This window comes from Aristolochia californica, unplaced genomic scaffold (genome assembly GCF_029961685.1).
Source record: "Aristolochia californica isolate CCGP_79_NKW_82.1479 unplaced genomic scaffold, dmAriCali1.0.hap1 SCAF_5, whole genome shotgun sequence".
Classification (NCBI taxonomy): domain Eukaryota; kingdom Viridiplantae; phylum Streptophyta; class Magnoliopsida; order Piperales; family Aristolochiaceae; genus Aristolochia; species Aristolochia californica.
The window spans coordinates 6,147,770-6,163,004 of NW_027182214.1; the positions used below are offsets into that span (position 1 = coordinate 6,147,770).

At 38.6% G+C, this 15,235-nt stretch overlaps 2 protein-coding genes across 5 annotated transcripts; one reads left to right on the top strand and one right to left on the bottom strand.

Moving 5' to 3' along the window:
• Positions 1-1,529: 1,529 nt before the first annotated feature.
• LOC137965176 (uncharacterized) lies at positions 1,530-2,090 on the top strand. The gene has a single exon (XM_068811551.1). It carries the CDS (start codon positions 1,530-1,532, stop codon positions 2,088-2,090), a length of 561 nt encoding a protein of 186 aa, XP_068667652.1.
• A 4,777-nt stretch (positions 2,091-6,867) lies between these two features.
• Positions 6,868-9,486, bottom strand: LOC137965705 (ribulose bisphosphate carboxylase/oxygenase activase, chloroplastic). Of its 4 annotated transcripts, none has more exons than XM_068812022.1 (7): positions 9,366-9,485; positions 8,552-8,877; positions 8,359-8,464; positions 8,179-8,264; positions 7,626-8,098; positions 7,259-7,540; positions 6,868-7,121 (listed from the first exon to the last, which is right to left on the bottom strand). In XM_068812022.1, exons 1-7 carry the CDS (start codon positions 9,408-9,410, stop codon positions 7,006-7,008), a joined length of 1,434 nt encoding a protein of 477 aa, XP_068668123.1. In that variant the 5' UTR covers positions 9,411-9,485; the 3' UTR covers positions 6,868-7,005. The 4 variants fall into 4 exon arrangements, with proteins under 4 accessions (XP_068668123.1, XP_068668122.1, XP_068668125.1 ...); XM_068812021.1 differs by having other exon boundaries at positions 8,552-8,898; XM_068812024.1 differs by having other exon boundaries at positions 7,034-7,121; positions 7,225-7,540; positions 9,366-9,486.
• Positions 9,487-15,235: the final 5,749 nt, after the last annotated feature.

Sequence of the window (15,235 nt, forward strand, 5' to 3'; positions counted from 1 at the left end):
CAATTCATTTATAAGGGTAGACACAGGTCAAGTTTGGGTAAGGTATTTGAAACCTATACCTACTCAATGAACTTGCCCTGAAACTTGTCCTTGTGAAAATCCATCAAAAGTTTAGAAATCTAACTCCATCCCTATTCTGTGATGGTTTTTGAGGAATTGGTTTTAAGTCAAGTTCACGGGTGGGGATGAAAATTATAAATTATGAAATTGTATAAAATCTATAACAATTGACAGTAACAATCTATGCTTATAAACTAAATTAACCTTTAATAATAAAAATAGTAAAAAAAATCCCTTTTAATCTTGTTAAACTGATGTATGATTTTTAAGATACATCATGTAAGTAGACCCACAAGTTTGGCTCTTCCCATCTCCACCCAATACCAATGTTAGGTTTTTTCCGTCACCCATTTCGACCACAGGGATGAGGGAAAATCCCATCTCTAAAAAGATTGGGTCGAGGGTTGAGCTCTCTATTTAACCTTGTCGAGATTTCCTCTAAGATTTCTTACCTTAAGAAGAAATCCTGTAAATATTCCATAAATCTTGAAATTTTTTAAATTGTCTGTAATCCCCGTAATCACTCGTAATTCTTCCATGTATAGTTTATAAAATGGCTATTTAATCTGACGATATTAATGAGAAATAACACTGAAATTGAAGTATCATTTTTGACTTGGAATCAGAGCAAGAGAATCCTTCTTCTTCTCCTTCTCCTTCCCGTCGCCGAAGAACAGAGCAGTAGCTCTGTCCCATAGTCTTCCATTGTCAAAGACGATACCGTATTAATCTCAGTCGTTGGAGAAACCAGAGTAGGTCTGTTCTGTTTCGCTGTGAACAACATTGTTCTAAAGTTCCGCCGGTTGTCAATGACCGCAGCCAAGCCACCACTCGGCTTTCCATCAGATAGCACCAACCCAAACATCACTGACGATGAAGAGCAACACCAACACCGTACCAGCGTGCGTCTCGATGAAGATGAACCTGCTCCGGCGAACCTTTTGGACTAACCGACGACTGCAGTCGAGCCACCGCTTGGCCTTCCACAAAACCGCCAGCCCAAACGTCACTGGCCAAGACAGAGCCGCATCATCTAGATGAAGAAGACGAAGGTAAAAAAAAAATTCCATTTAAACTTAGGTCCCGTGTTTTTTATTATTTTTTCCGAGTGACCCGGTCTCGGACCAGACCACGATCAACCCAGCGAGAGAAAGCGAAACGAACCAAACCAGATCAGTTCTCGGACCGGACCGAAAATAGAGACCCAAATCGGGTCAACCCAGTGAACAGAAAATGGACCAGACCAGTTCTCGGATTAGACCGGATTCAGAGACCCAAACCAGGTCAACCCAGTGGTAGGAATTGGACCAGACCAATATTTTTGGGTGATTTTTTATTCTGATCACCGCAAATCTTCTTTCATCATGTCGAAGGAATCAATACCAATTATTCATGTTCAATCCGAAAACTCTGGTTTTACAACCAACAATATTCTTACAGAAGTAAACTACAATGTATGGTCCCAGATAATGAAGATGCAAATTACAGGACGTGAGAAGCTCGAATATATTATGGGAAAAACACCACTCCCACCAGAAACGAATGTCTCCTATGCGAATTGGTATATTGAAAATCAAAAGGTCATGGGGTGGTTGCTAACCTCTATGTCACCAGATATTATGAAGCGCTATATTCGGCTGTGCATCGCACGCGAAATATGGAAAGCTCTGGCAAAAACTTTCTATGATGGGTCAAATGAATTGCAATTATTTTCATTGAATCAGAGAGCTTTCTCCACCAAACAGGCTGGTCGCCCTCTGTCAACGTATTATGGTGATCTTGTGGAAAATTTTCAAGAACTTGATCATCGTGACAGGATTATAATGAAAGATCCTGATGATGTTATCACCTATAGAAAATCCATTGAAAGATTGCGTGTACACATTTTTTTAAACGGATTGGATGCAGAATTGGAACAAGTCCGTGGCGAAATTCTTAGAAAGGACCTGATATTGGATCTTGAAGAAGCCTATGCTTACGTACGTCGTGACTCTATTTGTAGAACCACTTTAAATAGTGAAGTTGATTAAGTTGAGTCATCTACAATGGTACGACGTCGAGCTAAGCCTAAAATAGCTCGACCAACTGATCCTACCAGTGATCAAAATTGGACATCAGGATCTCATAATTGCAGCTAGGGGTGGCTTCGAACTTACAATGGTACGACGTCGAGCTAAGCCTAAAATAGCTCGACCAACTGATCCTACCAGTGATCAAAATTGGACATCAGGATCTCATAATTGCAGCTAGGGGTGGCTTCGCTCATGAGCCGGCTCATGAGCGGCTCGAGCTTGGCTCGATTCCAGCTCGGTTCGATTCGGTATACCCGAATCTCGAGCCGAGTTTGAGATCCGGGATCGGTTCGTTTAAATTAACAAGCTGAGCTCGACCGAATCAAGGTTCAACTTGAAAGCTCACGAGCCTGCTCATTAATGAGCTGAGTCGGGAGCAGGAGCGAGGCGCGGGGGGGGGGGGGGGGGGGGGGGGGGGGTGGGGCTGCTCATTAATGAGCTGAGTCGGGAGCAGGAGCGAGGCGCGGGGGGGGGAGGGGGGGGGGGGGGGTGCGCAAATTGTCCTCCCCTTCTCACCGCTGATCCCCTCCTGTCTGATGTTGTCTCCATCGAGCTCGTCGGCCACCTTTGTCGTCGTCAGTTCGATTTCTTCCTCCCCTTGTCTCCCTTCACCTCTATTTCCGTCGTCGCCGCTTCCGTCGCACCCGTCATCCCCGACGACAGGCCGGCGTTCCCCCCCCCCCCCCCCCCCAAGCTTGGCTCGAACATAGGCAAGTTTGGGTTTGGCTCGACTCGATGCCACCCCTAATCGTAGCTATGAGGTTGGAACAACAAATCCAGAGTGCATTTGTACTCACTGTGGTGAGACTGAACATACAAAGTCACAATGTTATGAACTTATCGGGTATCCAGAATGGTGGGATCCTACCAAAACGCTTCGCAAATAGAACTCCAAACCAACTAATAATGCTTTTGTTGCAGTAGCAGAACCTTCTACTCTCACACAACTGAGGATGCATCAATTGTAATTGCTACACCTGGTAAGGTTCTGAATACTTCCTTTTCTAGTAGAAATAGTGAATGGATAATTGATTCAGGTGCTACTGATCATATGACCTTTGATAATCATCATGTTAAAAGTATGAAATCATTTACACAACATATCGTATCTACAACAAATAGTACTCCCTCTCACGTTATTGGAGAAGGTTCCATTATCCTCACTAAAAATCTCAGTCTTGATTCTGTATTAGTTGTTCCAACCCTCAATCATAATCAATTATCAGTTCCTTAAATAACTCATACTCTGCATTGTATTGTGCTTTTTCCCCCTAACCTTTGTGTTCTTAAGGACATTTGAACTCAGAAGACAATTGGTTATGGTATTAGAAGAGGGAAACTCTATTACTTTGATCTGCAGCCAGAGAGTTCTCCTCAGTTAGCCCAAACATTCTCCATGAAGAATAAATCTACAGATTCTGAAATTTGGTTATGGCATAAACGGTTGGGTCACTCATCCTTTGGTTATTTAAAGAAATTGTTTCCAAAAATCTTTGCAAAATTATTTGTTTCAGATTTTAAGTGTGATGTATGTGAATTGGCGAAAGACCATCGTGTTCCATTTCAAATAAGCATGAATAGGAGTCCAACACCTTTTATGATTATTCACTATGATGTATGGGGTCCAACAAATATAGCCTCTCTTAGTGATAAAACGGTAGTTTGTTTCTTTTATTGATGATCACACCTGTATGAATTGGATATGCTTAATGAAGTCAAAAAGTGAAGTTAGTTCATTGTTCCAACAATTTCATAGAATGATAGTCACTCAGTATCATTCTACCATACAAACTTTTCGAAGTGACAATTGTGGAGAATTTGTGAATAAAAGTTTGAAAGAATATCTAGATGATCATGGTATTACTCATCAAACTACTTGTCTGTACACCCCTCAGCAAAATGGGGTTTTAAAGCGAAAGAACAACCACCTTCTTGAGGATGCTTCCTTGTTTGAAGCTCATATGTCGGCTAGTTACTGGGGTGAAGCCATCACAACTATAACTTATCTTATCAACAAAATACCCTCAAGTGTGTTATAATATTTAGACTCCCTTGAGTGTTCTTCATAAAATCATAAGTTCACCTGCTGTGCCGAATCTACCACCTAGAGTTTTTGGGTGTGTAGCCTTTGTTCACCTCCATAAGCCATTAAGAAATAAATTAGAACCCCAAGGTCTCAAGTGTATTTTTGTAGGTTATGCTCAACAAAGGTTATCGTTGTTATCATCCTCCCTCTCACAAATTGTATGTCACTCTTGATGTGGTATTTCACAAAGATAACATGTATTATTCTACTCCCGAGTCTTCAATACGGGGGGAGAACATGATTGAATTGAAGACCCTTAATCATCATTTGGACACCTTGGATACTACAAGTGTTGAGTGTTCAGATTACAGCAGTGAACATCAAAATGATACAAATGAGCATGATTCACAAGATGGAGACAGACAAGACCAGATGGAAGTGATGCAATGAGAGTCTTGACCGACATCTTTCCCCCTTCATAGTGTACCAGTGGATCAATTGCTTTCTCAGTCCGACTTTATGTTTGAGCCTCAAGTAAGTTCTGAAACTCAACTATGAGTGCTACCTCATCGAACCACAAGAGGAAACCTAGAGTCAATTACGAACCTCTTCTCACCTCTAAATCTCAGTATCCCATGCATAATTTTGGGTCTTATCATAGATTGTCAAAGGCAAATGAAATATTTGTGAATCAATTATCTGCTATATCTCTTCCTAATAGTATGCTGGAAGCCTTGAAATATTCTAAGTGGAAAGAAACTATGAATGAATAAATGAGGTCCCTCCAAAAGAATTCAATATGCGAAGTGGTAGATTTACCTATAGGAAAGAAACCAATTGGATGCAGGTGGGTATTTACCATCAAATATAAAGCCGATGACACCATTGAAAGATTCAAAGCAAGGCTTGTCGCTAAAGGATATACTTAAACCTACAGGATTAATTACATAGAGACTTTTGCACCAGTGGCCAAAATCAATATTGTTCGAATTCTACTATCTCTGGCTGTGAATCTTGACTGACCCTTATATTAATTTGATGTTAAAAATACATTTTTAGATAGAGATTTCCAAGAAGAAGTATATATGGAATTACCTCCTGGATGTATTATGCAAATTAAAGGATGTAAACAAGTATGTAAATTGAGAAAATCCTTATATGGTTTGAAGCAGTCCCCAAGGGCGTGGTTTGGAAGGTTCACAAAATTTATGAAACCTATCTGATACAACAAAGCAACTCAAATCACACACTCTTCCTTAAATCAAACAAGGAGGCAATTACAACTCTTATTGTATATGTTGATGATATGATAGTAACTGGGAATGATCCAAAAGAAAAAAAAGGCATTGCAAAGTCATCTTGCCAGAGAATTTGAAATGAAAGATCTTGGTTACTTAAAATATTGTCTTGGTATTGAAGTGTCAAAATCAAAAGAAGAAATATTTCTATCTCAGCGAAAATATGCTTTGGACTTGTTGAAGGAAACTAGTATGACAACATGTAGTCCAGTCAGTACTCCCATGGAAGAAAATCTAAAACTGGGAACACATGCAAATTAAGTTCCTGCTAACAAGGAACGTTATTAGAGACTAGTTGGGAGGTTAATGTATCGTACATATACCAGACCAGATTTAACTTATGTACTAAGTGTGGTTAGTCAATTTATGCACTATCCAAGTGAAAAACATATAAATGTCGTCAACCATATCCTGCGTTACTTGAAATCATCTCCAGGAAAAGGAATTTTATTTAAAAAAGAGGCGACTTGAAAATTGAAGGTTATACAGATGCCGATTGGTTTGGGTCAATAGAAGATCAACGATTTGCATCTGAATACTTTATATTTGTAGGTGGAAATTTGGTCGGAGAAGTAAGAAACAATAGGTGGTGGCTAGATCGTCAGCTGAAGCCGAATACAGGGGAATGACCAAAGCAATATGTGAATTATTATGGATAAAAAATCTTATACAAGAACTACATATTGAGCAGACAACTCTTATGAAATTATACTGAGACAGTAAGACAACATGTGATATTGCCCACAACCCAGTCCAGCATGATAGAACTATACATGTTGAAGTTGATAGACACTTTATTTGGGAAAAGTTAGAACCAAGTCCCTCATGTTCGGTCTCAGGATCAGCTTGTCGATGTGCTAACCAAGTAGTGTCATACTGAGCCTTTAACAATTGTCTCGAAAAGTTGGGCATAAGTAATATCTATGTACCAACTTGAGGGGGAGTGTTGAGATTTCCTCTAAGATTTCTTACCTTAAGAAGAAATCCTGTAAATATTCCATAAATCCCAAAATTTTGTAAATTGTCTGTAATCCCCGAAATCACTTGTAATTCTTTCATGTATAGTCTGTATGATGACTATTTAAGCCGACGATGTTAATGAGAAATAACACTGAAATTGAAGTATTATTTTCGACTAACCCAACTTTAGTTAAATATTTAAATAGAAAAAATAATGGAATAATAACGGTTGTTTTAGTATTGGATACCATATCAACGACACCCATAAACTTTGATATATATCTGCTAATATGTAAATTATATCTGGCCATAACATTTTATTTTATACTTTTTTTTTAAATAAAAAGAGGTAGAGAGTGTTAGGTATTATTATATTAGAAGCATTAAGGGTTAAGCTAGATGTATCACTGAGGCATCCACATTCAAATGGAAATACTGATTACCACAAAAGTGCTTTAAAAAGTTGTTAAAGTATACATACACCACAAAATTATAATATTAATCCAGAAATACACATGTGGTTTACTTATTGCACTGATTCTTATAAAACCTGACTTAGAATACGGATGCTCATGCGAGAATAAGAAACTTAAAGCTGGTAATTGCAGCTGCCATTGTCACTCCTGGCCGTGGGATCGAAGTTGGAAGCAGATGGGTCAGTGCAACCTTCCGGGACTGGAAGACCCACTTGTTGAGCCGCTTTTCCTGCAATCAAACGATTCAATAAACCATGAGCTTCTGATTCTCACAAATTTTTTGTTTTCTTCTTCGTTAATACTGAAAACATTGCTAGAAACCAGATGCAAACCTCCCATCAAGGCCTCTGAGAGAAGGGGTCTAACCGTAGAAAGTTCCTCTCTTAATAGAATCTTCGTTAGCTTCTCCAAGGGCTGCCTCGCTCATGTACTTGTCGGCCAATTGGACTCTCTTCACATTCTCTTGCTCTGCCACAAGCATCTGACCATACTCCAGCAGCTTCTCAACTGTCATCTTCGGCTGCTCGAAGGTTGGGGGACCCTCCTTTGAGTTAACCAGCTTCTTCCCGACTTGGTCCACTCCGACGTTTTCAATCCATTTCCTCACCTCATCATCGTACACTCTCGCCCTCAGGGCACCAAAGAAGTCTGCACAGAGATGATTTCTCAGTTTTAGTGTATATTTTTGTATATACCAAGAGAAGTCGAATGGAGAAGGAGATGACAGGCTTACCAATAGATTGGCCGGGGAAAGTGTCGACGATTTTGACAATATCCTCCTGGGGTACGTTGTCGGCTCTGAAAATACCGATGCAGACACCGATTCGGTCGTCTCTTGTGGGAGCCCAGTAGAATTTCTCCATACGACCATCACGAATCAGAGGGGCATACAATGTGGAGAAGTCATTTCCTGTGACTATGATGGGAACTCGGGGGTTATCTTCCTTGTTGTACATACCGGGGAGTTGCACAGATGTGGGGTTATCAGCAATGTTCATGAGTGTGGCGTTCACCATCTGGTTGTTGACGGTGTACTGGGTGGTGCCACCCATCCTACCCGCTCCGGCGTCGAGATCGTTGATAAAGAGGCAGCACATTTTTCCCTTTTTGATGATATCCGCAGCCTCACGGTACCGTTGCCTGATCAGTTTTGCCGGCTCTCCGGCGTTTCCACTTTCCAGTTCTCCGGCGCTCATCATGATGGGGCTGCATTAGTTTACTCATCAGTTCATCAGTCCTCCGGCGCCAAGATGACTAAAAGAGAAGGCAGAGAAAGAATTACATACTTGATTCCCATCTTGGCGAACACAAGCTCACACTGGAAGGATTTTCCCTGACCTTTGCCTCCCCAGACACCCAAAATGAGAGGAACCTGCAACATGTACAGAGGATCAGATTGTTAACAGCTAATAAATAAATTCTAAAAATTTACTGGAGCTTTCTTCAAGCGAAGAAAAACTTCATACCTTAATGTTGGGCAAGGTCATGAAGTTCTTGGTGATGTGAACGACAAGCTTGTCCATGAAAGCCGGAGCTATGTAGAAACCATCCACGGTGTTGTCCATATTATACCTAAAACAGGGGTGTCAATCGACAGATACAAACCAGACTATCTTTTAAATTCCAACTAATTGAAGATAAATCCTGTTCGCTTCTTACGTGCGAAGACCAGTGCTGATGTAATCGTAGGAACTCATGATGGGTACGTGAGTTCCAGATCCCATGGGAGCTTGGAAAAGGGGATCGACCATTCCCTTCCCGCGCTGAATGTCTTGTTGGTCATCAGAGATGTCGTAAGCGAGGCCGCCCCATCTGTCCTTGCTAGTCTGCTTGTTTTCATCAGGGTCCTGGACGGCGGCTACAATTCTGAAGCTTCCATTGAAAACCTTTTGGTGAAGCGAGCTTGAGTTCACCTTCTTTAAGCTCGCTCCCAAGAAGGCAGAGCTCGGGACTGAAGAAGCTCCGGAACCGGAGCTCAGGCTCAACTGCATCAAAGAGAAGTTGTTCTAGGTACACAAGATATGATGTAATTCAGATAAAACTAGTGCATTAATCGTCTGTCTGGCCGTTAAAAAACCAAAACTTGTCCATAAAATAATTTCGACAGATCAACATGAACAGAAGACCTGAGTAACTACAAGAAGAAGAACCCACTCAATGCGATAAACGAACCCCGTTTAGTGTTAGATGAGATCGATATCCAAGAGCTTGAATAGATCAAGGATAGTTCATTTAGGAATTTAAAAAAGAAAAAAAAAAAAGAGATACAAATTCAACCGAAGAACTCTGGAAAAGGCGGGAAGATTCATTTACAGGCAAGACAGATATTCCAAACGGAGAAGAAGAGTGAACATGACAATCAGTTTAAAAAAAAAACCCAAAAAAAACTGCATCATAGTATATATATCGCCGAAAACATCGACACAAATCAGAAAGCAGAGAAGCAGCAAAGAGGGCGGGGAAAACACAGTACCGGCACTCTGTTAACAGCTCCAACGGATGATACCGCAGCAGCCATTGATCACTGAGAATTTGACGACCCGATCGCCTTCCAATCACAAAGTAGCTCGGATTCGCAGTTGCTACCTAGTCGAGAGGGAGAGAAACAGAAAAGTCTTATAGAGGAGTGTGGGCAAGGTGCTGTGCTGGGAATTCTGTGGATCAGCTTACGAATTCCTAACGGCCACACACTCGGGATTGGAAGGGGTGACACGTGGCGGTCTGAGGAGGGACGGATGGTTTGAGATAAGTCGTTTGTAGTGAATAAGAGCTTGGGAACAAATCAGATTGTTCTAGTTTGATGGAAAAGGGTGGTAAGGGAGTCGGGGCTTTTCCTCTCCACGAGAAATGGCTAATTTGAAATTTCTCAGTTGCAGGAAATACAAGGAAGAAACACTCAAAATGGCCTATAATTTCCATGGATTTTAAGTGAACAAACACTCAATTCTGTTTGTTTGTTACTGTCTCTATTTAGTATTTTCAAGGAAACAACCGAATGCTGCTTCCAAAGGGCATTTTACTTTCATGGCCAATTGTTTTTAGAGAAGAGGTAATTTTGCAGTACCTTGGAAGTGCACTTCCGTGTGGTATCCCTGGGTAAGAAGTGGAAGACCCCCCCCAATAAGAGCAATTCCGTCCCATGGTTAGATTTTTAAAAGGAATTTTAGTATATTATCTATACTTTTTTAAAAATAATTACATAAATAATCGACTTTTGAACTTAATTGCAGAAATACTCAATTTTGATTGGTCAACTGCATATGTATACAGTCAAAGGTGACACAAAAGTTTTAACAGTTTGGGTGGTACCGTGTCATCATGTCATATCAGTACCCGAAGAGTTTTACGCCATGTCACCTACCATGTCACCCCCACAAAAATCCACATCATCGAATATATATTTTTAATTAATTTAAAATATTCTAAAATTTATACAATATTTTAAAATTTTTAATTTTTTTAAAATATTTATTTTCTAAAAAATAATATTTTAGAAAAAATTATGATTTAAGTAAATTTATAAAAAATTACTTTTAAGTATTTTTAAACATAAGGTAATAAAATGTGTACTAATAAATTAGATTTTTAAACTTTAAAATATTTTTTACAATATTTTTTTCAATTAAATAATGTTATTAAGGTAACTAAAGGTGTTAAATAGGTAAGTATAAATGATTTTAATTAATTAATAAACTAATTTTATGTTTTGTTATTATAAAAAAGAAGGTAAAATATTTGTACCGACAAATAAGAATTTTAAAATTGAATTAAAATTTACTAAATATTGTATTAAATTAAATAATATCTTAAAGTAAAATAATTACATTAAGGTATTATGCAAAATAAAGTATTAATTATATTTATTTATTTTTAAATAATTAATAATCAAAATTTATATATTTTTTATTAAAGTGAAGGTAATGAAATGAAATGTGTAAGATTTTTTAAACCCAAAAATTTATGTATTTAAAAAATTTTAAATTTAAAAAAACCTAAATCAATCATGAAAAGAAAATGGGAGAAAAAAAGGCAAATTGACATGGAGGGCTTACGTGACATTCAATGACGTGATGCATGATGTGTCATCCTACATAGAGGATGATGTGGCTTACCGATGACGTGATAGCTGATATGGCGTGATGATGTGGCACCACATAAGCGATCAAAGCTTACATGTCACCTTTGACTATTCACATTGATAGAGATAAAGATAAAGATAATAACATAAATAAAGATAAAAGGTGATTGAATTAGAGACAAACTCAAATTGTAAAGTTGTAATCAATTATTGTCTTTGATGCAATTCTATAAATAGTATACACCTAATCAATGATAATTACGATAATATTATTTTACAATACTATATTCTACATGATATCAGAGCTCCCGATCGATTAATCAGAACTAGTTTACCGTCGTTGGAAATCCTTCTCGAAAGCATCCGCAGTTGACTGCCGCCACCCATACATGCTACTTTTATTTCCCCTTCTCCGTCGCTCTAAATAGCTTTCCGCAGTCACCGTACAATCTCGCCAACGATTGATCGCAAAACTCTTCTTCCCATCCAGACGATGCGATTCCATTCACTCCAGTCATTGCTCTTCTCCAGATGATGTGATTTTGTCCACCCTAGCCGTTGGTCTTCCATGGGACGATGTAATTCCATCCGTCCCAACCGCGGCCCTTCCACCGGACGATGCGATTTTGTTTGCCCTAGTTGTTGTCTTTCCACCAGACGATGCTATTCCGTCTGCCCCAACCACCTCCAGTGCCTTTACTCTTCCTCCGGACAATGCGATTCCTTCCGCCCCCAATTGCTGCCTTTCCACTGGACGATGTGATTCCATCTGCCCTAATCGCCTCCAGTGTCGCTACTCTTCCTCCGGACAATGCAATTCTTTCTGCCCTAATCGCCTCCTGTTCGATGATCTTCCTAACCGTTGCTCCTCTTAGCCACTATCAGTGTCGTTGCATTCTCCAAACCACTTATGAGAATACGCTTCCTCTTATTGAAGATTAAAATTGGATTTTCCTCTCGAAGTTCCATCTTGCGGGGGCATAATAGATATAAAGATAAAAGGTAATTGATTTAGAGGCAGACTCAAATTATAGAGTTGTAATCAATTACTATTTTTGTTGTAATTCTATAAATAGTGTACACTTGATCAATGATAATTATAACAATATTATTCTATATTATTATATTCTACACATGTGTAGTTGATGAGTCAAAGTTGGGTATTTATGTAATTAAATTTAAAAATTGGGTATTTGTGCTATTATTTTTAAAAAAATTGGATAATATACCAAAATTCCTGTGGGTGATGGAGACCAGGAAAAACAAAATAAAATGAATTCCTAGAAAATGTTTCGTTATCTGGAGAGACATAGTTAGAGTCTGATTAATTTCAGCCTCGTCTGGAGTCGCATGGCGATGACAGAGGACCACAAGTTCATTGAAACTGCTACACGTAGGTGGTGCATGAGGCCCCATCCAAGAAGGAAGTGGACGCCCATAGCAGAACAGAAACGTAAGATCAAAGTCGTGACCTAATATGGGACATGACAGCCTCTTTATCAGATTACATCTTTATTCATTCAAGTCATCTTTACAGTTTAGCTGCGTCTGACGATACGGTCCAAATGGCCTGTCTGATCCATCTTTCTCTCAATCCCGATAAACTTCGCATTAAATCCTTGGAAGTGTTTAATTTCAGAAAATTTCCAGACACAGAAAGTTAAGTTGGACCTACCCAGAATGTCGTATGGTTTCTGTTCACCGTGCTCAAGCTCTCGCCAGCGAGGAGTTTTCAATCGGAAAGCGAAAGCAGATAAACAGCCAGCCATACAATTTAGGAAAGCAACAGTGTAGCTGATATAATGTTGAGATGTTCTTGATCAATGTCAATTCTCCACTGGAGCGATGCACATTTAGGAGCTTTTCCAAAATAATGGCAAAAGCCAGGGTAAGCTCTCGTTGAGCTGTACAAGTACTATCAATTGGAGGAGACAGGCACCATTATAAAAATAAAAATACAATAAAATAGTTAAAATGAGATTAGGTTAAGGATTGGGGTGAAAATGGTAGGGTTATGTACTAAAAGAAAATTATCAAATTATCTTTAAATATTTTCAAGTAATCAGGTTATTAGATATAAAATATCAATTATCCAGATAATTTCTATTTAATAAGTGATAAATGGGTAAAATTACACGAATCTTTAATCGGGTAACAATTTTCAATCCATATTCAAAATGGGTAAATAACCGATAAATGGATAAAATTATCAATCCTACTTATATGTAGGTTATAAAAATAATCTTAAACTAGGAACACCAACCTGGTGTTTAAACTCTTATAGTAAGTAATATTTTAGTGAAGGAAAACATCCACTGAGACCAAACCAATATGTACATACCAGAATATTCATACCCTATAAATGCACTTTGCCACACCCTTCCTAAATTACATTCTCATTTACCATGCACAATATGATATTTAGAGTGTCTGTTTCAAATTTTAGCAATCGTGTTTGGATAGTTAACATCATGTAGCATTATTATTTGCAGTCATTATCATTAGAGTTGGAATACAAACCATGGGATGACCTATAAGTTGTTAGATATTGAACTGAACCACATTAGAAAATGAACTGAACCACATCTTTACAATTGATTAAGGGTGGTACTTATACAATGTAGAATAGAAAAGATAAGCTTTATATGAGAAGATAAATACAACGTGGGACAAATCCAGTGGGATCTTATTCGATAATTGAAGGGATTATGTTTATCCCTTATCATTCTCCCTCAAGATAGGCCAATCTTGTCTCGTAGCAAATGAAATAGTGAACTTGGCACTGGTTATTTAAGGAGATTTTATTTTGAGGGTTCTTGGAAGCAAAAGGATGGGAAGATCAACGACACTATTAACGACTAGACTAGACGAAATCAGAGATTCTGCATCATTCAAAAAAAGATGTGTTTCGAGGGTTCTTAGAAGCAAAAGAACTGGAAGAGTAGCGGCATTGGTAACGGCTGAGGCAGATGGAATCAGAGAGAACCCATTGTCCGATGAAAATATATGGAAGAGAAACGATATTAGTAGCGGTTGGGGTGGACAAAATTGAAGAGAACGCATCATCTAGTGAAAAGATGTGGAAGAATAGCGGCACCAGTAGCAGTTGGGGTGGACGGAATTAGAGAGAACACATTGTCTGATGAAGAGATACTGAAGAACAGTGGCACTGGTAACGGTTGGGGCTGATAGAATCAAAGAGGATGCATTATCCGGTTAAGAGATATGGAAGAGCAGAGGCATTGGTGGCAACAAGGGCAAACGAAATCAAAGAGAACGCATCGTCTGATGAAGAGATGTAGAAGAACAGTGACACTGGTAGCGATTGAGGTGGACGGAATCGGAGAGAACATATCTTCCGATGAAGAAATGTGGAAGAGCAGTGGCACTGGTAGCGGCTGGAATTAAAGAGAACTCATTGTCTGGTGAAGGGATGTGGAAGAGCAATGACGCTAGTAGTGGCTGAGGCAGACAAAATTGGAGAGAACTCATCGTCTCGTGAAGAGATGTGCAGAGCAATGACACTAGTACAAGAAAGGGGATATTTTATTCCACATGTTGTGGTAATTTTTATGTAACCAAAATATTCAAGAAAAGGAGGAGCACAAAAGATAAAAAATTTCATATCTATGAAGAATTGCATCCGTGAAGGTTTTTTTTCTTCCAGGAAACGAAAATTGAAAACCAAGAATCTTTTTCATTACAAGTTGAAGTTATAAACTCCAGTTTGAGAGGGAGTACTGAAGAGCATATATGAAAGAGTCTTATATGACTCTCACAATAAGAAGTCTTACAGAGCTAAAATTATTATGCAAGAAGGTCCCATAAATGAATTTCAATTAAAAGGTATTTTAGTTATGATAGTCTTCTATTTATGTCCAATTGTTTAATTATGCTAGGACTTATATTTAAGTATTAAACTTTGATTATAATTGAGACAAAGATAGTTTAATTGTAATTGGACTGTACTACTTTTCTAAATTATAAATAGGGGCTTATGTACTTAGATTATAATAAATTAGTGGATCTTGAGTCCTTAATTGAAGGATCTTGATTTCATCTTGTAGATTCAGAGATTATAGGATCTTGAGAGATTTGAGGAGATAATGTTGGAAATCCGTTTGTTCTTATCTTGAGAGATTGCAATCTTCTTTCGTTGGTCACGCAATGTAGTAAGGTTTGAAGTTGTTCTAGAGTCTTCTTATGCACATGTGGATTTGGTTTGCAAGATTGGAGAAGTTGGTGCTTTTTCCATGGCTGATATT